The sequence below is a fragment of the Danaus plexippus genome, chromosome 24 (assembly GCF_018135715.1).
Source record: "Danaus plexippus chromosome 24, MEX_DaPlex, whole genome shotgun sequence".
NCBI lineage: Eukaryota > Metazoa > Arthropoda > Insecta > Lepidoptera > Nymphalidae > Danaus > Danaus plexippus.
Window position 1 is genome coordinate 2,386,753 of NC_083552.1, and position 25,215 is coordinate 2,411,967.

Below are 25,215 nucleotides of genomic sequence, written 5' to 3' on the forward strand. Positions count from 1 at the left end.
GGACAACTTTAAGTAACCATAGCCAATTTTTTTTTCTTCTTAATAGTGTACGGGCAGTGTTTAATCACAGCTAAGAGTTTTTTATACAAATTGCTTGCAATATTACAACTTTTTACCGGGGTCCGGGACTATTTCTTATTCTGGGAGATTATCAGCAAATAGCCGATATAAAAAGCCACGATATATAAAGTTACATTCAAATTATTTCAGAAGTGACAATAATTCATTTTCGTTTTCTTATAAAATTAAGTGTTAATACAATTTTAAATTCAGTTTAAAACAAGTATGTTTGAATAAACTGAAAAATTAGGTCAATATATGTTTATGTAGACGTTATTTTATTTTGTCAAATTACTTTGAATCGCATATCTACAAAATATAAGAAATACAAAATGGATGTCGAATTTTTATTTAACCAGATATTTTTTATATAGAGTTATTTTATATCTTTCCTTTCGTTTTACTAATAGATATAAAAACTCATGCCAGCATAAAAAACGTTTTCTTTGCTTCTTGATTTTTAGAAATTAAAACATAGTTAGCCTATATTCTTGTCAAAGAATGTTAATATGCTTATAATCTCAGTAAGTTTGTTAATGGATCTACGAAATCTTTGTATATTCTAAAAATAAGACAAAATGTTTTACATTAAAATTTAAGATTAAAATTGCACTTTTTTAATAACAGTTTGTATCATAATGAGATCTAAGATTTATATATTGTTAAAAATAATGATAACGCGTAGTAAATCCGAAAGATATTAGTTTATTTCAGTTTGTATCATTTCAATCAATAGAAAAGCCGACGGAAGCAATTTATTTAGGTAACGACGAATATAAAAGTACAAAAAGGTGTGGTGAATATATCGATATGAAATAATTCGATGAGGAAACAATAAAATTATCTCCGTCTTTATTTAAAAATATTTATCGTTTATGTCCTAGTTTATACAGTTATGTACCATCCTACATGGTCTTATCACAAATTTGGTGTGCATTTTGCAGCCCCATTTCTTAAAAAAAATAATTAAAAGTACGGTAATATATAAAACCCATGTATTGATTTACAGAATTAGACAAACTACTCTGTTTATTTGCTTAACATAGGGTTGCCATACACAAAAATTTTTATATCGCATAACGGATTTTTGACAACGTGAAATAATAATTATAATTCAAATTTTTATTAAATTTTTAACTTTATGACGCTTAAATGCATATATTTACATAATTATGAAGGGTTTTAATTTTATCAAAAATACAGTTAAAAAATACTCATTCATTGTTCGAAAAAAGTAAGAGGTACTTGTCTATGAAATCACAGAACGGAATCTTGTAAAAGATTAGGCCATTTCATAAAACAAATGTATAGTAACTCGCAGAAAACATCTTCGGGACTGTTATATTTATTTCAGATTTGCATTTTAATTTAAATTGAATCGTGAACCGTATAGTAGGCCCATTCAAGAAAATTCGTCTTCGTCTTTACGGAAGGGTTAGCAGTCTTGATTCTGCAATAGAAAAAAAGATTGCATTGAGAGGAGACTTAAGGTAAACATCGATTTATTTTCTCCAAAAATGGAATCGGTTGACGATATCTTGCTTCACAAGTTCATAGGTGTTACATGTTGTGTCTCAAGTGTTTGTAATTATTTTTAGTGCATCCTTGTACGAAATGAAAGTTTGACTTATGCCACATATTCTCTTGAACGGCAGCTGGCGGACGTACGTTTATCGTAATAGTAGGTATATAAATGCTACGTAAACGATGTAAGAGTGTTATACTATGTTATTTTGATTTGTATGAGTGATGGGATATTTTGGAAGATTCCCAGATTTACCTAGAAATAAATGATTGAATTGTTTTTTCAAAGTAAAATGTCAAATTATGAACTTGTCAAAGCTGGGTTGAGTCATTGTTATAGTCGCTTTATACTGTAAAATTATAGTTAAAAGCCCGTAAACTGTTTACCAATTACGTAAATTAACCTGTGTTTAATAAGAATGTAATCTTAAATATTATGAAAAAATATTTCCTTCCAATTATCTAAATACATTTTGCTAGTGGTTAATAGGCATTGCTATGTGGCAAAACTCTTCATTGTCCACAGAAACTATTGTGATTCATCAGTAAACAAAGTGTCTTATCATAGAAATAAAAATCATAATTATATTCATAATAACAGTAATTTTGTAACAAAAACTAGGTCTTATATTGGAACATAACAAAATACAAACTGTAATCATTTAATAAACATTGGTTCTGGGCATGATTTTATATTTAATTTCATGCTTTTAATTAAAGATATAACCACTCACTGTAATCCTAATACTATTTTATTGCAGTTAACAAATTGTAGAGATTATTATCAACAATTTACTCTGCTATAATATGAATGTAACATAAAACAAATAGGAAGAGTCACAAATATATTGTATTCGCAACTAACTCTCATTCATCACAAAGAACATGTATAAATTTATTTTAAATACCATCACAGTCCCATACAGTTATTTATTTAAATAATTTTGACTGGATAGTGCTTGACAGCAATTATTAATATATTTCTCCATACAAATCATTATGTATGTGGCAGATAAACTACTGTGAATCCATACTTTCATATTATCATAAAATTTGCAAACGTTGACCTCCAAATGTTTCCTTTCTAATGTTGGAATTATATAATTTCACCTGTTGGAGTTCTGTCAGGTGTATTTGCTTATAGATTTTGCTGCTATGAATACTGACATATTTGTAATCACTTGCCTACGATTGTAATATTTTCAGATTAGATGATAAAAATACTTGCGATTCTTGACCGGTTAACTTTTTTGTTGTTGTGTAAGAGAAATATTCTATGCATTTGTATATCAGTACATGATAGCACATTTTGATAATAATTTTGTTATATTTCAGGTAAAAAACGAGGTGTATTTGTTTGTATTTGCATAAAGTACAAAACAATAAGCTCTTTTTGACTAGGATGTCAGTTTTGAATCAGAGCGGGGAAGAACAGGTAATTTATGACATAGTAACGAATCAATAAAAAAATATATATTAAACAAAAAAAAAAATTTATACATTTTATTCCACTGTATTTTAATGTCTGCTGCATACTAAGTTTGGTACTTCCAAATCTCTAAATCACTTAAAAAGTATTATATCCTTTGTTTAAACAGAATTGGTTTGAAAAAAAAAAAAATTCAGTCAGCTGTTCTGATTAATTCGTTCATATTAAGTTAGTATTGTCCGCATATATCGATTGTTTTGGGTGTGGCATGTCAAAAGAAATCTGTATATTAAATGTAATTATTTCGAACTATAGATTTTATTTGTTATATTACGCAAAGATGTTCTTATTCTTTAAATATTACAAGTTAGCTTCACCGCTGCTAGTTACATAATATTATGTTAAAGCAGTAGTTTATTTACATATTTTACTATCTCATAAATAAATGGCTTCCTCTGTAATAAGTTGAACATTAATATATGTTAAGAATAATATTATATGAAGTATTAAATTATTGTAAGAACATTAATTCTTATGATTTGAGTATTTTTATTTTTTTTATTTTATAATTGTATAATGTATTTGAGTTTGAGAGAGTTTTGAGTATTAGTGATAGTCTAAGAGCTTAGTACATTTTATATTAAATAAGTGTCGGTTGATTTCAGGTGGAATGTCCCCTGTGTATGGAACCATTAGAAGTGGACGATCTCCACTTCTACCCGTGCACATGTGGTTATCAAGTACGTAATTAATGTTTACATTCATTCATTCGTTCATTCATAAAACGATTATGAATTTAATTTAACATCATACATCAGATGATAAAGTCTAAAATTGATTTAATTGCCATTAGAAAATATGCTAGTGGGTATTATCATAGGAATTTATATTTTGGGTATATCATATATGTGTTTCTTATTTGTTTCCATACGATCTGTAAATGGGTTTGAACCGGGTATGGGACATATATATTGAGCCGGAATTGTACAAACATTTTCTTTTCTATTTCAAGCAGGTTTTATATTTCAAATAATAATAGTAATTGTATGTGTGTTTGTTGTATTCGAGAACAACATTTTACGCATTGACAGTAATACAATTTCTAACACACCATTAGCTTTGTACTAACATTTGAATAAGTGCTCGTTGTTTGTAAAGCAATTGATCCTAAAGCATTCAATGGTGAATTCAATGCATTTTTCTTTCAATTAACATTTATAAAAAATGCAGTTATCCTTGAGAATGATCTTTTAAAACATCTATGGAGAATTTTCTCTCACTGAATCCTTATGTCACTAACTAGTAATGTGTTATATATAACTTGAATGAACTGAAGTTGATAGTTTTAACAATTGTAACTTAAAATCTCTTTGACATATCAAAAAATCTTTCAGACCCGTTAAAAATCATTTCATTCAATGGACACACAATTTCGGTTTGATAAAATATAAACTAATATAATAGGAAATAGAAGATCTTGAATATGTATCAAGATTTATTTAAAAATCTTGATTAATTGTATTTAATACAAATATATATGTATATATAAATATGTTTTAAAGTAAATATATATAATTACAGATATGCAGGTTTTGTTGGAATCGAATCCGGGAAGGGGAGAACGGTCTATGTCCAGCCTGCAGGAAGGCCTACCCCGAAAACCCCGCAGACTTCACCCCGCTCAGTCAAGAGCAGGTAATATATATAATGACCTTCATTACACAAACATTTATATAAATTTTACAATATTAGTAATATGTAGCAGTAAATATATATATATATATATTAAATTTAACTGTCTGTTTGTAAAAAAAAATATATATATATTTATACATGTTTAATTAATATTCAGAAAATATTCAAAATTCTTGCTTGTTGACTTTGTCAATAGCTATTTGACTTGACTTCCTTTACCTTATGTTATTTGGTATTTCACATTTGTTATATTAAAACACGAGTGAAGTTGAGGGTTGCAGATAATATAGGTTTTTACTACTTAATTGATAAGTTTGAATGATTAAAGCAATTAATTGCTTAATAATTCCGATTTATATGAAGCAAGAAAATACTCAGAGACTTTAACTCCAACTTTTTGATGTCACTTTACAAATCTGCCAATTTTTTTCACTTGCATATATGTTTGTTATAGAATTTTAAATGTATGATATATTTTTTTTTACAAAGATTAGATAAGATTTCACTTTACAGTGAATGCTATATGAATCTTGTGAATTTTATAATAGAATTATCAGTATATTAATATTTATACATTATTACATGACCATGTTATTATCTGTGTTGTCAATATATTAGTATAAAAATATTAGTACAAGTGAATAAAAAATATAATTGAAATTCAAAATTGAATTCTTTGATCAAAATGTTCATATAGATAAGTAATGCCATTCAACAGCTATTTGTATAAAAAATTACCTAATAATTATAAATTGAGTTATTTCACCAAATTCTACATAGATAAAAAAAATTAAAAATTTTATAATATGATTAAGTAAAACCTCATTTGTTAAATAAATCGAAACAAATGAAAAAGTTATAGAGCAATTTATTTTGATTAAATCCAAAGGGTTATTAATAATTATTGAGTGAGTAATAAATATATTGTCTCAAATCCCAGACTAAGCCTGTCATTGCTCAAAGTTATATACTTTAATACTAGTAAATAGTTTTGCCAACCCAAATAATTTTGTACAATATAATATGCTGGCGGAAGAGTTAATGGTACCAAAAAAAATTTATTACTCTCAATCGGCTGTTTCATTGATAATTTTGTTTAAAATTTTCGAATCTAGTAAAAAAATATGAAGGCGGGAAAAATCGTTTCGAAAATTAATTCACTAAAACCGTAATATATGTCTATTGTGCTGTGTGGTTATAGGTGGCCGCTATAAAGACGGAGAAGAAGGCCAGGGAACAGAAGCGTCGCAACAAAACTTTGGAGTCACGACGAGCTCTGGCCAACGTGAGGGTTGTTCAGAACAATCTCGTGTTCGTTGTGGGTCTTCCGGTCAGGCTGGCGGATCCAGAGGTATAGAGGATAGACACAATTATAGGGCTTGATAGATTCATTGGCGCTACTGATTGGTACACACTACTGATTGATACACTTTACTGATTGAGACAAACTACTTATTAATACACACTACGTATTGATAAATACTAATGATTTATACACAACACTGATTGATACGTTCTACTGATTGAGATATAGCACTGATTTGTACAAACTACTGATTGAAACACTACTGATAGCACACACTGCTGAATGATACATTCCACTGTTGCACTTAGGATTGTTAACTAATATATAACTGAGAGGTTGTACACACCGCTTCATCGTAACTCAAACCTACCCATAGCTGGAATGGATGGCAAGAGCATTGTATCCAGTGGATTAAGAAAAAAACACAGAAAAAATTAAATTTATGATCAGCTAACTTCAATCATATGATATTTATATAATAATCCTCAATTTAAGATGGCTTATATGAAAATGATTATTTTTCATACTATTAAGAAATGATTAATTTTGGACTGCAGTTAACTGTTGATATCAATTGAGGTAGATTCTAACTTACTCGCAATTTAGTTGAAAACGTGTTGACTGTCTGTGTTATAGATTTACATGAAATTAATTGAATATATATATGTGTGTGTGTGTGTTTAATAAAACATGTGTTATTACAGATACTAAAACGGCAAGAGTACTTTGGGAAGTATGGAAAAATTCACAAAGTAGTTATAAATCAAAGTAGTTCATATGCCGGGTCACAGGTGGGTTTGTTATATTAATATATATATTATATATTTATATTATAATAAAACTATTTCCTAATGATTATACTAATTCCAGAGTCCATTGGCGTCCGCGTACGTAACTTACGTGTCGCCCGCGGACGCGTTACGTGCGATCCAGGGGGTGAATAACGTTACGTTGGACGGTCGGGTGTTGAAGGGCTCGCTAGGAACTACCAAGTATTGCGCTAACTTTATGAAAAACCAACCCTGCCCTAAGCCAGACTGCATGTATCTACACGAACTGGGTATAATAATATATTCTTTATTGTACACCCTTATATTAACAGCTATTAAAAATATAGTAGACTTATACCATATGCAGCTGTTAATTTAATTTTTGATTTATTTAGATAGATCATTAAAATTATTAACTGATATATTAAATTAAATGTCCCTACGTATTATCATTCTCTAATCATCCATAATAATTTTCTTGTAGCTTGAAGCACATTAACCGTATGTTCTAAAAACTAAGTTTAGACCTACACATGTCTTTCGTCCCTAATCCGTTTTCATACGTGACATAGCGATTAATCGATTCTAAAAACAATATAGTATTAATTTAGATTATTATATAAGTTAAATTAACTTAAATGCATTAAATTTCAAAACAGTTCAAAGTCACGAGTCCAAATTATATATCTATACCTTGCAACATATCCCCAGGCGATCCAAAGGCGTCGTTCACAAAGGAGGAGATGCATGCGGGGCTTCACCAAGTGTACGAGCGGCGGCTACACCAACAGTTACTACAGGCGCAGAGGGATCGTCCAGACGATAGGCACTATAGCGACGGTACACACACATACATATATTCACACACACACATACATATATTCACACACACACATACATATATTCACACACACACATACATATATTCACACACACACACATAGGTATATGACAACGTCAAATACTGTTTGATACACATAGGTCTATGTTCCAGCAGTTAACACACACATGCACACAGAGATTGTAGTAATATAATTATATTAATAAAATGTCTCCATATTATTGTTCAATAATTATATTCTAATTATTTAATCCTATTCTCTTAATAAAATAATTTTAACATATATTTTTTTGTGTTTTTTAGGTAATTCAAATACAAATGGTGATAAAACTAGTTCTAAAGATGGTAAGTTTATATCTATATCCATTGAATAATCAATATTCATAGCGAAATATTGTTGAGGGTTATTTTTAAAATTATATATTAACTATTCCAGGAAATCAACCAAATTTTATACCAACCACAGTGGTCACATCGTCTCAAATAAATGTAGTCAGCACATCCAAGTGAGTCTTACAATAAATAATTTGTTTCATAATTTTTATAGTTAAAGTTATAACATCCCTGTTGAAACATTTAGGATGTATTAAAAACTTTTTGATGGAAACTTTTTTCGTTTTCATGTTTTATAATAATAAAATCATATGACCAATAGATCAAAAAAGGAACCAATGAACGGCATCATAAACGGCAGCGGCAGCAAGGAGGCGTGGCCGAGTCTCGGGGCTTCCCCGCCGGCAGACAGCCCCGCAAGGAAACAAAACAGCCCAAAACCCACAGGTAATAAGGATGAGATTGGATAGTACAAATAATAATCTGTTAATTGACGATTATTTAGAACTACCTTAATTACATTTCTTAGGTAAATAAATTTTTGTATAAACAAATGTAACTTAAATTTTCTACTGTGATTTACATGGAATTATTACATAGGATCATGAAAATTATAATTTCACAATGTTTCAAAACAAATTGAAGACAGTCATTGTTCATAATGACCTACCTGAAACAAATTTTATGATATAAAAATTTACGGAGCAAAATATTCAATGAGTATAATGTGATTACAGTAAAGTCACTAGAAAACGGCATATCAGAATCCTCGAGTCCAACACAACTACAAACACAACAGTCTCAAACGAAAAACGTCAAAGAAAGTAACACGGACAGCAAAAATAGAAATAGTAGCAACACAAACGGTCACACGAGCAAAAAGAATAAAGACAGCAAATCCAAAAAGGGCAATAGCAATACGAGTGAATCCAGCGACCAGGGAGCCGACGAAAAGACGGAAAACAACGCTATCAGTATACAAACACAGGCGAACTCTGTGTTCGAAAACGACACACAGAGCTATCTATCAAACGAATTGGACGAACTGGAATCAGATAGGCACAGCTTGTTGGAAAACCACGATCTATTGGACAGTTCGGATCACAGTCTACTAGAGGACGACAACACACACAATCTGCTCAACGACGCCAGTAACGAAGTCATGATGATGCAGAGGCATAGAGAAATGCTCGCGGGTCTAGTTGATAATAACCACTTACTGCTGAAAAGTCTACCTATGAACGGTTACGGCTTGTCAGATAGAGATATTTACCTAGCTAGTGATAGACAGATTAGTCAAATTAATCATGGTATCATGGAAAAAGAATTGATGCTCAGAGACCGCAATAGAAGCAGTCTTCTGATGAGGCAGAATGAAATGATGTCGAGACATAGCATGGAACCTAAACATTATATGCCCACATCCAGTATAGGACTCGAATCAGCTAGTGAATTATTAGGTAAAGTTTACGGTCACTATACGAATTTATATTTTATAATATTAAACACAGTTAAATTGTTATATAAATGTTGAGACACACATTAAATTCTTTAAATCATAGTAATCGGTGTGTGTTCCAGGTGCTAATTTTCATCCAAATCACAGTATGCTACCCCCGTTCGGTATGCGTGTAGACAACTCAATGGGCGCTAGCTCTTTAGGAAATACAATGACAACACTATCAGCGAACACATTAAACAATCCAATAACAAATTCACTATCAAATACTTTGGCGAGTTCCATGGCAACGAATTCGATGGCCGCGAACTCTATGGGAAACTCTATGGGTTTGTCTATGGGAAGTTCCATGGGCAAGTCCATGGGGGGATTCATGCTGGCCGCCCAACAGTTACCGCAGATTCAGAACCAGGGACAGATGCAGAGCGGCCTCGTCAACGGTTTCGATTCCACACAAACTACTGTAAGTTTAACCAATAAAAATGAATGCATGTACCATAATTAATGTATTTTTGTAGAAAACAATGAAAAACAACCTCTAAGGATAATACAACGGCTCTTAAGTACTGAAATTTTAGCAAAACCAAAAATTTATATTACCATTCACCACCTACAAGTTTAAGTAACAAGAGTTTATACAAACAGCATTGATACAATTTCGTCCTCTATGAACCATGAAGTTTAATGCAAGATTATATTTTATATATATGATTTCAGAGCGAGGGTCGCTACCAGGCTGAGACTATGGACAAATTCTTTACGGACTTCCACAAGGCACAGCAGATGCGGCAGATGAGAGACGAGCGGAGGGAGCCACCGCCACACGCCCTTAGCGCTGAGAGGCTTGAGATGGAGCAAAAGCACAGGTATAGATGTGGAATAGTGATGAGATAGTGTTGGGCTACGAATGGGCTAGTGTTGGGCTAACACTGGCCTGAAAATCATTTATAGATTTCATTGATAAAATGAAAATAGCTCTCATATGAACATGTTTTAAGATATAAAATTTAAACACAAGAAATTAAAGTTAATAAAAATTGTTTTCTGTATACATGTTAACTTTGTTAAGTTATAAAAAAAATATTAATACAACATCAAATGCAATCCCAAGATTTTGTCATTTTAATATAATTAATTTATGAATAGTTTTACTTGAAAGAATTTAAGTTAGCAGCTATCTAGATGGACATATATAATATATATTTAAGATAGGAGATTAATTTTAATTATTTTATCTAAGTCGTTACCTTTTTATTTTTGTAAATAGATTTTTAAACAAACTCATGCTAAACAATATTAATATTCAAATTTAAAATCAATAGATCAATCTTATTAAAAGTTTTCTCCTTAAAATATATATACATCTGAAAAAAAAAATGTTAATACTCTGTGTCAATGATATGATGATATTTACAGGATGAACAACATGAGATCCAGTGAGACACTGAGCGGCCGGGCTGCCGGGGACGGTGATGATGATTTAGACTTTGATCCCTTCAAGGAGACGCAGAAAGCACTCGCTGAGATGATGGAGACCGAACTCATGTTGAACTCTATATCCAGCGGGTACAACAAACATATTTCATATATAAATATATTAAGCTTGTACTTACATAGGTATAGTGCCTGAATACAGGCTAAAAATAAAAAAATATCACACATGGTGAAATATACAGCCTGAAATACAGGCTAGAAATAAAAAAAAGAATTACACAGTCTGAAATAATGGTTAAGAATACAAAAAAAAATATATAGTTTGCTTATATTAAATTGGATAATTTGTCTACAATATAAGTTTGTAGATATTTTTAGTACTTGTAACACTTGGAAATACAAGCTGAATTTTCGAAAAAACTAACATATAAAAGATTTATAACATTCATATTTATTAAGCTAATTAATAATGTGATATAATTTTATTTAGAAAATAATTTAATACAAAATTAATTTAGACGAATTAAACCTATTTTTTTATTTTCTTCTAAATTCAGATAAGATTTTAAGAAATTTAAGAATAAGAATTAGTATACATTGTTAATTTTATATAATATAATGTCCACAGAGACAATATGGAGCGTGTCCGTCGCTCGCGACTCCCTCCACCAGGATTCAGTCACGTTAATACATTTGGTATCGGCGTACCGCGACACCAGACACACCATCAAGGTATACAAGGATTAGAAACTATATATATATGTATATATATATATATATACACATTATAGAGCAAAAAAATTGGGAACAATTGTCTATAATTTGGGCCTAATTCAACTTTTAAGTATCTTTTATAAAATTAATGCAAGACCAAAAAAAGGCAATTATATGTATGATAACTTAATCTTAAAATGTATATAATATCCATTGATCCATTGTAATATATATATTTTAACCAATTTTCTTGTCATGTGATGTGATTAGTTTCCCTTAAAATTCTTCCTATTTTTTTTAATTTTAATATTGAAGTTGAAGCATAAAAAGTGCAATATTTCTATGATTTCTTATTCTCATACTATGTTTGTTCAAGATTTGGATTGGTAAATTTTTTACGTCAAACACGTACCAATTATGTACAAAACATACTCGTTGGAGAAATGTCTCATATATAAAAAGCATAATCTTCATTAGAAATAATTTTAAATTGTCAATAAATTAATGCCTAGGACTGCGTTATACAATAAGTGAATAAATTTTCAGGCTACAGTTCCAACAACGCCATGTTCTCAGACTGGACACAAATGGACCCCGCTATAATGTCGACATCCGTTAACTTTGGCAAGAGTGCAACAAACGCCCCCGCCGGTTCTAGCGCAGCATTATCTCAACAACAGCAGGAGCTATTCGCGCGGTTCAACCAGCTCCAGGTGGCCGCGAATGCTCCTAACGGCGTTAAGCAGTCACAGCTCAACCTGAACTGGGCACCACCAAAACTTGGCTGGGGTCACTCTGTACCCCTCCCGCCCGGCTTCGCTCCGCCCAAGCCGTCCCAACACCCCGCTGAATGCATCGACGCCAAGTAGACCCCACGTGCAATCTACATATTATATATCGTCTCTTTCCGTTGGTGATGTGATCGATAAATCTTTGTATTGAGAGATATTTTAAAGAGAAATATGATAACAAAGGAATTTGTAAAAATAAATTAACCTATTTGTTTTATTTGATGAGAATGTTTATTTTCTAAAGCTCTTTCGGTGTCCCGACGTCTTATCATATTTCTTAGATTTCGTTCTATTGGGTTTTTCTCGACTGATCATATATGTATATTAGCTATATCTATATACTTGAATCGATACTGTTACATCAGATTATTTTTTCTATATTAAATGAGATGCCAATTACTGGTTCGATCTTGTACAATATTGAACCATTATCCATTGAGAAGATCATTAAATTGAAGTATTATAATTCATTCTTTTAATAATTACACCCACAATTAATTACTATTAATATATAATTTTGATCATTGATCGTAAATATGTATATACATATATTTTTTTTTCTTAACAGTTTCAGCTCACTATTAAAATCCTCTTGGTTTATTTACATGAAAATTTTATATACATGTAAAGTTATGCCGATAGTATATAAATATTAATAAAAAATATCAGATAAAAATCAGTCTTCAGAAGGATGTATAAATTTAATAATGTTATTCGGATATTAAAAATCATTCTACATCACTTAAATATAAATTAATATTTGACATTTGATAACATTTTAATAGCAGAAATTAAAACTAACAATACGTTATTTACAACGGAAATGTAAATATCTTCAAAGTGTTTTCCCGTCAATATAACTCCGAGGATCTTTACCATCCCATTGTACTTTGGCTCCATTGTGCCAAACATACAGACCGCCTCCGTCTGGGTTAAGGGCAAGGTCGACACAAATCTGTGCCGCTTGATCAGGGGTCACCGAGCCGGCGCCGCGGGTCATATCAGACATCACGTACCCAGGATGGACGCAATTCACCTTTACATCTAGCAAAAGATATTAAATAAGCTAATTAAATATACTTATTTACAATTTCTAGCGGTTATTTCACTTACCTCTGCTTTCCAATCTCCGATTCAACATAAACGTGTACGCATTAACACCTATCTTTGATACCACGTACGGCGATGAACCCCAGCTATCAACATCGTTATTTAATTTTACAGCATCGATATATTCTCTCATTAAGAATTTCAATCCTTCTAAATTTAATTTTGGATCTTGAAATCTTTGTCGGAGTTCCACCGATGGTAATCTTGATAGATGACCTGATGAACTTGAGATATTCAGTATTGTGCTATGATCACTCATCAGCGGTAAAACTGCCTCAGTGAAATTAACTAGCGCGAAAAAGTTTACATACAAAGTTTGCTCGGCTTGGTAGAGTTTAGATTCCTGACAATCCTTAAGAAACAATATGCCAGCGTTGTTGATCAACAAATCAATATTTTTATGATGAGAACGAATGAAAAAACAGAATTTTTCAATACTATCACTGTCAGTTATATCTAGTTGATGATACTGTGGTTTTATGTCCAATTCCCTTAATTGTTCACAAGCTTCATAACCTCTTTTCTCATCTCTGGATGTTAAATAAACTGTACCTTCATAATTTTCACATAGTTTCTTGACTATGGCAAGTCCAAGTCCTTTGTTAGCTCCAGTTACTATAGCAACTTTTTCTGACATGATTAACAAATGAATAATTAAGGCTAAAATTTAAAATACTTTATACATAAGTGATGACAGAAACATCAACAACTGATATTTTTTATTGTTTCTTTATCATGCAAAGTGTCGGATAAGAATAATGTATTTTTTACTATAACATCTGGGCTAGATATTTTCGTAGATATTCACTTATCTTTATTAATTCTCATACAGTATAAATATTCCGTGATTTACCAAGTATTTGCTGAAACAAAGTTTGCTAAGTTTTCTTTATAACTTTTATTCTGATGGAAAAGGTCATAAGTACTACTACACCCAGTTTTATATGTTAGGTATATGATAAATCTAAGCTCAACATTTTTTTGTTTTAAATAACTTCAATTTATATAATAAGTGAAATAATATTTATACTACAAAACAGTACCAACTTATTATTTATTCATATTGACATTAAGAGCCTTCTAGAAGGTTGACATTTAAAGTCGCAATTAGACGTGAGTCGTGACGTAAACAATAATAATTATTGAATTATTTTACAATAAACTGTAAATGACTTGGAAATGACTAAAGTTGCCAGTTTATTCTTAAAATTGCAAAATGTCAGTGATAAGGAAGGTCATAGTGTAATATCTATATTACATTCATTCAGTCATTCCCTTAACATACGTTCTTACATCAGCTGAGTTCAATACTAGAGTACAACGTTTGCACGATTTGTTTTGTTTATTTACCTTGAAAACTGAACATTCTAGAAAACTAACTCAACATGTCACTATGGGCAAGTACTAAACCAATATTTGGAGATGAAATTGTTTTACGTTCGATCGATTGGTTGGAGAATTTTCCTTGGAGAAACGAGACAACCGTTAAAACTGAGAAAGATAAGTATGAAATTCGATTGCATTTAAAAAGTTTTACGCCTGAGGAGATAAGTGTTAAAATACAAGATGGTTTTATAGTTATTGAAGGCAAACACGACGAGAAACAGGACGAAGAAGGTTTTATATCTCGACATTTTGTGAGACGATACGCGATACCCGAAGATTGTCGAATCGAGGCGATACAATCTAGAATGTCCTCTGAAGGAATACTTGTTATCAGTGCTCCAAGGAAACCTGTTGTTCGGCGGGACACTGTGATACCCGTATCACACGAGGGCAACATTAAATCTAAATTGTAATTCAATGAATATCATCTGTATCTTCTCATGACTTTATTGTGTAAGTTGTAAGTTATAAAAACATTTATCAGGGTAATTTTTTTTTGGGTTTTGTATATTGCATAATAAAAAACTATTTCTTTTTATTTATTATTTATAATCCTGTTTCTAAACGCTGTATTAAAAGTATTTGATTTGAAGTGTCTAGATTTATAGAATAGGATGTTTTTAATTATTACTTAGATTACCTGCTTAATTCATATCATAATTTTATATCAATTAAACCATTAAAAAAAGATACTGAAATTGGTGCAAAACATTTTTAGTATTGAAAGAAGTATGGGTATCCAATATTTTAAATATTTCATGTTTTTACAGTTAATTAGTCAAACATTTTTCGCTACACACAAAGTGATAATAATTAGACTGTTACGTCAATATTAACAGTAAATACTCTCAAGTCTACATATTGTCGTAATTATTATTTAAATTACAATTTTCCGCGACAATACATGTTTACCTCATTGCGATATTGTTTATAGTAACTTTTAACATACATATGTTGTATGTCGCTCTAGGAACGTCTGTTTCTGTTTATTCTGGGAACATTTACATACTTAATATAAATTTTAATCTATGCGTACAATACATTGCCTCTTCTTTATTGGGAAGTATAGTTCTATAAGTCAGCGTAATTTCTTTATTTTTCTTTACTTGTTTCATCTAATGATTGACATTCTATGTGCAGTGTCATATATCGTCTATGTCATATCATGTCTACTTATGTATCGTGTCATACCTCATGGAAACCATGTTCCATCATGTGTAAATCGGAATGACTTTCTGCCTGACCAGAACAAAACGTGTTACATATTACTCATTTCTGCGCTATGGGTTCATGAAATCTTATTCGAAATTTTGATTAAAAAAATCAACTTAAACATACTTTGGAAGCTAAAAAAAATACATTCAATAATATTTTCAATTGACTATGAGTTTAGAATTTTGTATTCGGCCGAATATTATAATAGTAGCCTTTTAGGTCAAATGTCTTTAGTTGAGGATTAATGTATTCATAAATTAATCAACTACTGATTATATTGCAAACAATTATTGTATTATCTATATTTTACCTAAATAATGCAGATGTAAAGACAGGATGGTTACAACCAGTTCATTAGAGGATTATTATTAAACCTCTTTTTCTTCTATATCATTAAATTCCTCTTGTGAAAGGTAAAAAACATACCAATATTTTTATAAGAGTAAATTTCAGAAGAGCTTTGCTAATATCTTAAATAAATGTCTTTTCTTGAAAAAACGAGAACGTGTTCGAGTAGCTATTTTGTTCACGAATACTTTTAATTTGACTTTAAAAAGCTAACGCTTTAGTTAATTTCGCTTAGTTTTAGGCCTTCACATTACTAGACTTAATTTAGGAGAAGCTGAAGCATATGCTAGGACTTAACAGTTTTAAACTGCAATAATCTAGCAGATTAGCCATCTAGACCACAAGATGCAGTGTTGTGCTTATAAGACCAATGCCTTATTATTGGGAAAAGCAACAGATTTAAAGGGTTTATGGAAGACTGCGTTTGCCAGCTCTCATTGAAAGTTTCTTGATTTGTTTCTGTTTTAACAGCAAATTCTTCACATTCGAAATGCGTATGAAAGCTAAAGTTGAAGATGCATTCCTTAAAGGATGGGAAGCAAACGGAAAAAATATTAGATTCAGTAACATTAAGCAAGAAAAAGGAAATGATTTTGTGGGAAGGCAAAATCTAAACGCAGAATTTAATAAGGTTTTAGGTGGAGTTAAAGTCAAAAGAATCTTTTACGGATGCTACTTTTCTAGATGTACCTACTCATGTTATAATTCTTTTTATGTCTGGTATCCCTTCAAGCGTCTCAGCAGAATATCTTTTAAAGAGCGTATCTATTGGAGTATAACTGTTTCCACCTACATTACCTTCCAAATACTCAGACTAGATTTATTTCTTTTGTACCTTAATTAAAAGTATAAAATCTAACATCACAAAGACGTATTCCAACACTAAAGTTCTTAACCGATTTGTGGAAATGGTAATAGGTGTCAAAAAAAAAAGATTAGGGATACTATTCCCTCCGCTCGAATTACTATATTTTTCTGTTTATTTACATTTACATAGTAAATCCATTTTAATCTAAAGTCTTCTCAGATGGGACAGAGCGTTACTTTAAATTTATTTTGTCACAAAATATATTTTTTAAGCTAGTACTCATAATGATGATTACTATGAGATGAACACTGAATGAAAAATCCTCATCAATCACCGTAAAAAAAAAATGAAAAATGAACATCACAGAATTATTTGCCAGAAAACAATCATAGCAAAAGTTTAGAAAGCTGCAACTTATCCATTTTTAGTCCTATTGATTTTTTTCGCTAAGGTTTCTGTAATATTTGGACAAAAGTTAGAGATGACAACATTAGATTTAAGGAAGCAACACTGATGCCGGTGAGTTTTGCTATTGGATAAAATTTACACCAGGCTCGAGCTGCGAATGATGGGAGATAAAAGTGATGATGAAAATAACTGCGGCTGAGGTTGAAATTTTATACACATATTATACATGGATCATATTAAAATAAAAGCCGGTTAAATTTAAAATAGTATTAAAAATATTTATCCTTAAAAGCCTATGAATTTCATGTATCAAAGGAAACCAATTATAAGTATGTAGTATAAAACACAATTGGTAAATAAATATTACCTTCTGATATAATAGAACGGTTTTTGAAAGCATATTAGAAATTATAATTTCTGTTAAAGGATATGAAGAAAGAAAATTTATACGTATAACATATAACGGAAGGAGTATTTAAAATATGTTTATCTACAAAGAGTGAGGGGCAAACTCATCTGCTGTCTGCATTTTCCAGGGGGACTACACCCATTTGTATGATGGTGTGGAAGGTGATAGGTTTTACAATGAATGTTGTGTGTTGCTATTGTTTCCGCGATAAACGCAGATAATGTGGCGCGTGTTTGAGAAGGTTGTGGGTTCAGAATTTTTGCGAATATGGATACGCGTCCTATTCTCCGGAAACATTTTATTGGTATTATCATTAGATAAAATTGTTAATCCTGTTCAGGGGGATGAGACGTAACATCTAGGAATTCCATGGATTCACCGTGCGGGTGCCGGGTCCATCGCGTTACAGGGATAGGAGCTTTGACAGTGCCAGGAACATGCGATCCGGGTGTAGGTTTAAAGGACCCCTATCTAACGCACGATAACCGCTCTCCTCCACCTTTCAAGCTCCTCTTTCTACCTAATTGTTATTAGTTCTGGACAGGTCGAAGTCTTTAATAGGTTGTAGAGAGGTTTAGCTGTTATACCTCTCCCTCTCACTTCTACCGCGTATAAATCCAAGACGAACCTAGTGAGTTCGTTTGTGAAATCGTAATACTTTTTGACCTTGATGGCATAATCTTTGGGGATGTTGGTTTCCCAAGAAACCCTAAGCTCTATTAACACAACGAGCTTAAAAATTCGCGAAAACAGAAATGTGTCTGGTCTGGAGGTCGACACACTAATATTCTCTCGGATTTTGTATTGTTTCTCATACGTATCAATCATTACAGTCCAATTCAAAGCCATTTTAAGGATAAAGGCTTGATGTTTGATTTTGTAGCTCTAGTGGCTTCTCTCACAAAACCTATTGATCCTTCGTTTGTGGTTATTTCCTTTTGCGCTCTGGCTACCGAAAGACTAAACGCTTCAGGTATGATTTCCAGAATACTATCGTGACGACGCGAATGTTCACCGCTATCCAGGAGTACCTTAAATCCCACCAGCAAGTGCTTAGCAGGCCCAACTGCCTACCCACAGATATAGCAATTTTTTTTGATACCTTTACCATCTTAGTCAATTACTCTGATCTGGGAGAGTCATTTTGAAATGCATTGAGATAAAACTTTAGCAGTTCCGGGGACTAATTATGAATTTTAGTGCTAATATGGAATGCAAAAATTTTCTATGTGTTGCCACTCATTCTGCATTGCTTATTTCTAAGCACATTGCATGGATATTTTATTTAGCATCTCGTCTTGCCGAATAAAAGACTTTAATATATACGTATCTTAACCTTCTTACTTAATCCTAACCCCACTTTGTTACTTTGTGCTCCTGTTATTAACAGTTTATGGAATTGAAGTTTTGACTCTAGCTCTGGGGCATCTTTGTCTTTTGGCAGTGACGTAACGACGTTTTCATGGGATTTCCCCAGGACATGTCCCTTGGAAACTCTTAAATGTTTATAGAACTCCAATGGTCTCTTTAGATTCATCTCAAAAATATTACGTTATCCCAGACACAACAGTAAACAGTGGTATCTTTAGCAGGAACATACTAGTAATCTCTAAATGAGATATTCTTGCGAGTTACGGTAAGTTGCAAAGGATTCTAGGCGGGACTGTACTTGAGCTTTGGTAGCAATCAGAATGATCCGACATTCTTTGCGAAGATGGACTCTCTTTTAGGCGAGATATCTTTAAAAATTCCCACCAAAACTATGTTGGCACATTCTCTTCTCTGCATTTTAGATTATTGGAAAGAGGACCAGCTTATTAAGTTTGAAGGACTTCAAACCTTATATTATACGGTTTACACTTGTCTTACGGAAGTGTGAACACATTTAAAGATTTAATCATAAAAACAAGTCACTTCTAATTCGTCGATGCTGGAATCCATCATATGCTTTCTCTTCCGTACCGTATTTTGTTTCATTTAAAGCGCTGAACTATTTAAAAGAAATATTTAGTTTCCTTGGTGTTGAGGGTACGTCTTCTTTTAAATTTTAAAATATGTATTTCAATTTATAACCTACTTTAATAGGCTTTAGTTCACTTTTCCCACAATAAAATTGTGGAATGCTTTGCCACTGAAAATACAAATGTCTGAAATATCACATATTTATAACAATTCGCTCAGGCCCATTACCGATTAGAAGAAATTTAAATAGACAGTATATATTGCATTATGTAATAGGTGAGCTGAAAAGTTCCTTGGCTATCACAGAAATATTTTTTTTTATAATTTTTTTTTTTAATATTTTTTGTTCTTTCTTTTACAAACTGAATTCGAGGGCAATGTTTGCAGATTGCGAATTTATTACGAACATTAAGAATTCCAATTCTCACAACGTAAAAGCTACTTATGGTTTTTTAATACAATGAACATCAAACATTTTTTGCGTCCATTCCTTGGAGAGGGTTCATCGCGTGCAGTTTTAGGGAGTCCACTAGGTGCATCGTCGTCAGTTCTCAGTCGCCTCTTTTAAATGAAGCATACCTCCTAGCTTCGGAAGATCTTTCTTGTGTAGAGTCGGGATAGTGTTCAAACCAGGTGTGGAAAAAAAAACCTAGTTGACTTTACTCAAAATAAATAGTTAATAATTAAAAATAACAAAAAACTTGTTTTTATAATTAATCGCTCTAAAGAGTAAAAAATAATTTTTAATTACAAAGAGTTTATATTGCAATATAAGAAGGTCGAACCATAAATGATAATTAAGTAATTACCTTAAATAATAATTTAAAAAAAAATGTTATTAGAAGGATAATTCAAAACAATAAAAAGCGTTCGGTGCTTGATATTATACTTATTCTTTATTTACTTTTTTTAGGACATGTTTCTGACGGTGGTAGAGAAAAGCCGTGGTCAAGTAACTGCAGCTCGATCATGAGCTGGCTCGACCGGGGAAGTACCACCCTCTACAGAAGATCAGTTTGAAGTAGCCTTTAATAGCTGCATTTTGTCCGATAAGTGAGAGAGTCGGTTGCCCTCTCCCTATTCCCACGCTTTCCTCCTTCCTCAACAGTCAAGACCGGCAATGCATTCACATCTCTTATGTTGTTGGTGTCTATGGGTACTGATCACACGATGGACTCTACTCTCTTACATCCTATCTTTCTTACTCTTTACAGAGGATCTTTCAATTAAATTATTAATCCTACTGTTCCTGAGAAAATAATGAATAATTGTTATCAAATTATAGAATTGTCATTGGTCTTTGATACGGATGCAAAGATTTAAATTAATTAGACCTCCATTTATAGAAGTCCTCAAAAATTATGGCCAAAGATTTCGTTACATTTATAGATACAAGCACATGTTATAAAAACCGTTGAATAAGAAACCTTGCATAATAATTTGTTATTATTACTTTGCAAAATCTTTATGTGTAATTTTAATGATGTATAACATAGAACAGCGCGGTGTAACCAAGTTATATACCTATGTACAAAATTTGATAGATAACGTCCTTGGATTAATGTATATGTCGGAGAAGTAAGCACTTTGTAGTTTTTGAAAAGACCGACGTCAACATAATTCACTGACTGATGACTTTATTCTTGAATTTCATCAAGCTCTGAGGTATATAAGGGAACCTCGGAGACGGTTTGAAGAACCCCTTACTTCGAAGAGATCCGATCCCTGCAACGGCGCGAGCGAGATTGTCCATAATCTTTTTTTTGTAATGTATATGTATAATGCTTTTAGCCCTGCGGCTTTTACAGCGTCACCGTAAGCGTGGGCCAGTGCTGGAACCAGCCCGTTACGAAGAGGCCTGAAGGGGCCCTAGGGTACGTACGGTCTAAGAGCGCCTGCTAAAAGTGAGGCTCGGAACATAGGACGTCGTAGATTAGTAACTGTGTGTAGTGTGACGTTCCTAGCCCTACTACTACTATTACTATCTAACGACGCGGCGATTACTCTTCGTAAAGTCATCGTCCGGATCGTTGAGCACGTGTTTGGGGCGTCTCCTAACACGCTTATGAAATTTATTCGGGACGTATGTTACCACTTCTTGCACCAGAAGATTGGGTTGAGTGACGGCTCTTTCAAAGTACCTCACTGAGAGTACTTTTAAATATTGCCTAATGGTAGGAAGGTCTAGGTCTCTGTGTAGGTCGGCGTTACGCATGTACCTCGGGGCGCCCGTGATCATGCGTAGGAAGTGGTTTTGGAGAATCTGAATGGATTTCAGATTCTGATAGCGATGAGCGAATGCTACGATATAGTATTCCATAATTGGTCTTATGCAAGTTTTGTGTAACATCATCTTATTTCTAAGTGACGTCTTACTCAGCTTGCATAGAAGAGAATAGAGACGACCGAGGACGAAGGAGGCTCGTTTCCTGACCTTTCGGATGTGTGAGGCGATGGATATTTGCCAGTCTAGCGTCACACCTAGGTATTTGGTGTCCTTCCGCCAGGGGATAGGTGTACCGAAAATGGATATTGGAGACGGGATATCGATATAACGACCCCGTTTGTACACGGCTGTGCTCTTCTCGGGGATAAGATTGATCCTCCATTTCCGAAACCAGTCGCCTAGGGCGTTGGCAGCGGTCTGAAGTCGACTGTCAATTATATCTGGATCCCGGTGGGTGGTGTAGAGTGCGGTGTCCGCGAATAGGGCTAGTTTGGTGGGATTTAGAGGTCTAGAGATGTCACTAGTATAAATGGAGTATAACGTGGCAGAAAACACTGATCCTTGAGGGACTCCGGCTCTGATAGGTCGAGGAGACGAGAGCTCTCCTTCTACTCGGTAGCGGAAGGAACGATTCGACAGATAGTCTCGTATGATTAGTAAGAGCCTGTCTGACACTTTGAATTGGTACAACTTGTATACCAATCCATCGTGCCAGACCCTATCGAACGCCTTCGCCACGTCGAAGAAGAGGGCCCTGGTCTTGTTCCTGTTTGCGGCATTTAAGCTGAGAAATATGTGCTCCGTTATGCGTTTCACCGATTGGGGCAGGAATGACGGGCTTGAAACCCGAACTGCTCGTTGGGAATAATGTTCAGGCGTTCTATCTCCGTTTTGAGACGGGACAGAACAATCCTTTCACATAACTTTCCTAAGTTAGAAAAATTGCTTTCCCGAAGCAATCCGGGATTTGCTTCCTTAACCAGATTTTATCGTACATATTTATGAGATGTTTACGAACCGATGGACATTTTTTAAAGACTATATATGGGACACCATCGGGTCCCGCTGCAGATTTAGACGATTTTTTCATTATCTGAATACTTATTTCATCTAGCGTTGATGGAATGCCCTGGAAATCGATATGAGGAATTCCAGGTTTTTGTTCGTTGGGATCCGTATAGAGTCTTACACTTTTAGGCACTTCGTATGTGCTCTCAAAATGATCGTAAATTTGTTCGCTGGTAAAGAGGAGCTGTCCGCGTTTTTTCTTAAAAATGGTTTTCGTATACTCAAAAGGGTTTTTGTCAAAATCTACATCCTGTTTTGCCCGGTCAAAAATCGCAATATTCTGCGGTTTGCGCCGATATTCCTTGAATTCATTTTAGAATTGATCTTAACGCCCTATCAAGTTGATGGCTAAGGTGATTGTCGCCTATGGCCTTTGGCTATACGTAGATTTTTTATTAATTGCGTTTTATTATTAAAATTCGAGTAGTTTATCAAAATTCATTTAAATTGTTGTGACTACACTTGCACTGGTGGCTCCGCAGTTGGTTATGCGGCTGTCACGCGATAATTTCAACTACCCTCAATTATTAGTTATTCAAATAAAAAGAATTGCGCCGATATATATGTATAATACATTAAACCAAGGACATTTTAAGTACCATGTAGGTTAAAGTTATAAGAATTTATTATTTCTCTATCCAAATATTTCCAATTTGTCCCATAAATATAAAAACTCATTGAGATGGAATAATACAAAACAAAATAAGAAATAAATTTCAGTATGATTTTCTTCCTAATCATTATTATAGTTTTGTTTATCTGAATGCATTGATCAGCAGTAGAGACTGAGCATTATTCTATCGTACTTAAACAATACCTAATAGCAAATAATCAATACTATTTTTTCGTATCGTAAAACTTGTACATCTTATGATTCATTTATCATTTTCCCATAAGGTTTAGCAGTTATCGTAGGAGATAAGCTCGTGATAATTAGGTTACTAAGTGCGTATATTTTAAATAGAATTAAAATATTCTTATGTAATCACTGCAAAAGATATTCTGCATAAAAAATATTTTCATACTAAATATATAAGGTGGCAACCAGAAGTTCCACGAAAACTACGAAACTTACTTATATGTATAATGTATTATAATACGAATAACATATTAAAACTTATGACATACACCTAATTCTATATGCTTGGCCCGATGGTAGGATAGCAATCCTATTCCATTGCTTGTGTGGTATCAGGAATCTTCTGGTCAACACGGCTTGGTGTTCGTTCCGCGGAGTCCGCAACGTCACTCGTAATATGTTATTTTTTCCATACAACGATGTTGCCCCGGTGATGTTCATTTATTGCGCATACGAAAATAGTGAAAAGATCAACTAAAAGTAGAGAGCGTTGTATATCCATTGAGTAAAGTTTCGGAAGGTAATGCTGTTGATAGCAATCAACAAGTACGTACTAGACACTGTATGAGGTCCAATCTATTGTGGAAAAGAAAGGAAAGGAATTAAATACATTTATATACAAATTGCTTAAAGAAATTTTTTAAAAATTAGAGAAATCTTCCATCTAAATTCTAACCAATTTAGTTTTATATATATATACATAAACGTTACACTGTTCAACTATCTCCTCTTGCTTAATAAAGCCGAAGGTATGAAAACGGAATTAGGTAGGTAGAAAGGTGTGAAGTTATGAAAATGGTTACGAAGTAATTTCGTGTCTTACTAAAACATAGTATTCTCAGTAGATACACCAAGCTGAGGGCATTTGATAATGAAAGAAAGATCTGTTAAAAGGAGACATATGTATGTATTTTGTTATTTTTGCGTATAACAATAACAAACTATTATAAATAGTTTCCATCAATTTACCATTAGCCTTAATATTCTTATCCATAAAACAACATTACATTAACAAATACACAAAAAAAATATTATAAGTCGATTATCATAAGCTGTCTA

At 32.7% G+C, this 25,215-nt stretch overlaps 2 protein-coding genes across 6 annotated transcripts; one reads left to right on the forward strand and one right to left on the reverse strand.

Annotated features, from left to right (window-relative positions):
- The first annotated feature begins 1,304 nt into the window (after positions 1–1,304).
- On the forward strand, positions 1,305–12,578 carry LOC116776054 (uncharacterized). Of its 4 annotated transcripts, none has more exons than XM_061524178.1 (18): positions 1,305–1,550; positions 1,659–1,745; positions 2,920–3,019; positions 3,679–3,753; positions 4,595–4,708; positions 5,910–6,059; positions 6,719–6,805; positions 6,885–7,074; positions 7,496–7,624; positions 7,929–7,970; positions 8,062–8,131; positions 8,281–8,405; positions 8,696–9,418; positions 9,540–9,880; positions 10,135–10,283; positions 10,834–10,983; positions 11,480–11,583; positions 12,112–12,578. In XM_061524178.1, the coding sequence occupies exons 3-18, from the start codon at positions 2,987–2,989 to the stop codon at positions 12,432–12,434; spliced, it is 2,805 nt and encodes a 934-aa protein (XP_061380162.1). In that variant the 5' UTR covers positions 1,305–1,550; positions 1,659–1,745; positions 2,920–2,986; the 3' UTR covers positions 12,435–12,578. The 4 variants fall into 4 exon arrangements, with proteins under 4 accessions (XP_061380162.1, XP_061380161.1, XP_061380160.1 ...); XM_061524177.1 differs by having other exon boundaries at positions 1,659–1,741; XM_061524176.1 differs by lacking the exon at positions 1,659–1,745.
- A 531-nt stretch (positions 12,579–13,109) lies between these two features.
- Positions 13,110–14,477, reverse strand: LOC116775947 (carbonyl reductase [NADPH] 3-like). 2 transcript variants are annotated; one of them, XM_061524181.1, is made up of 3 exons: positions 14,320–14,477; positions 13,470–14,126; positions 13,110–13,400 (listed from the first exon to the last, which is right to left on the reverse strand). In XM_061524181.1, the coding sequence occupies exons 2-3, from the start codon at positions 14,101–14,103 to the stop codon at positions 13,192–13,194; spliced, it is 843 nt and encodes a 280-aa protein (XP_061380165.1). In that variant the 5' UTR covers positions 14,104–14,126; positions 14,320–14,477; the 3' UTR covers positions 13,110–13,191. The 2 variants fall into 2 exon arrangements, with proteins under 2 accessions (XP_061380165.1, XP_032524909.2); XM_032669018.2 differs by lacking the exon at positions 14,320–14,477 and having other exon boundaries at positions 13,470–14,289.
- Positions 14,478–25,215: the final 10,738 nt, after the last annotated feature.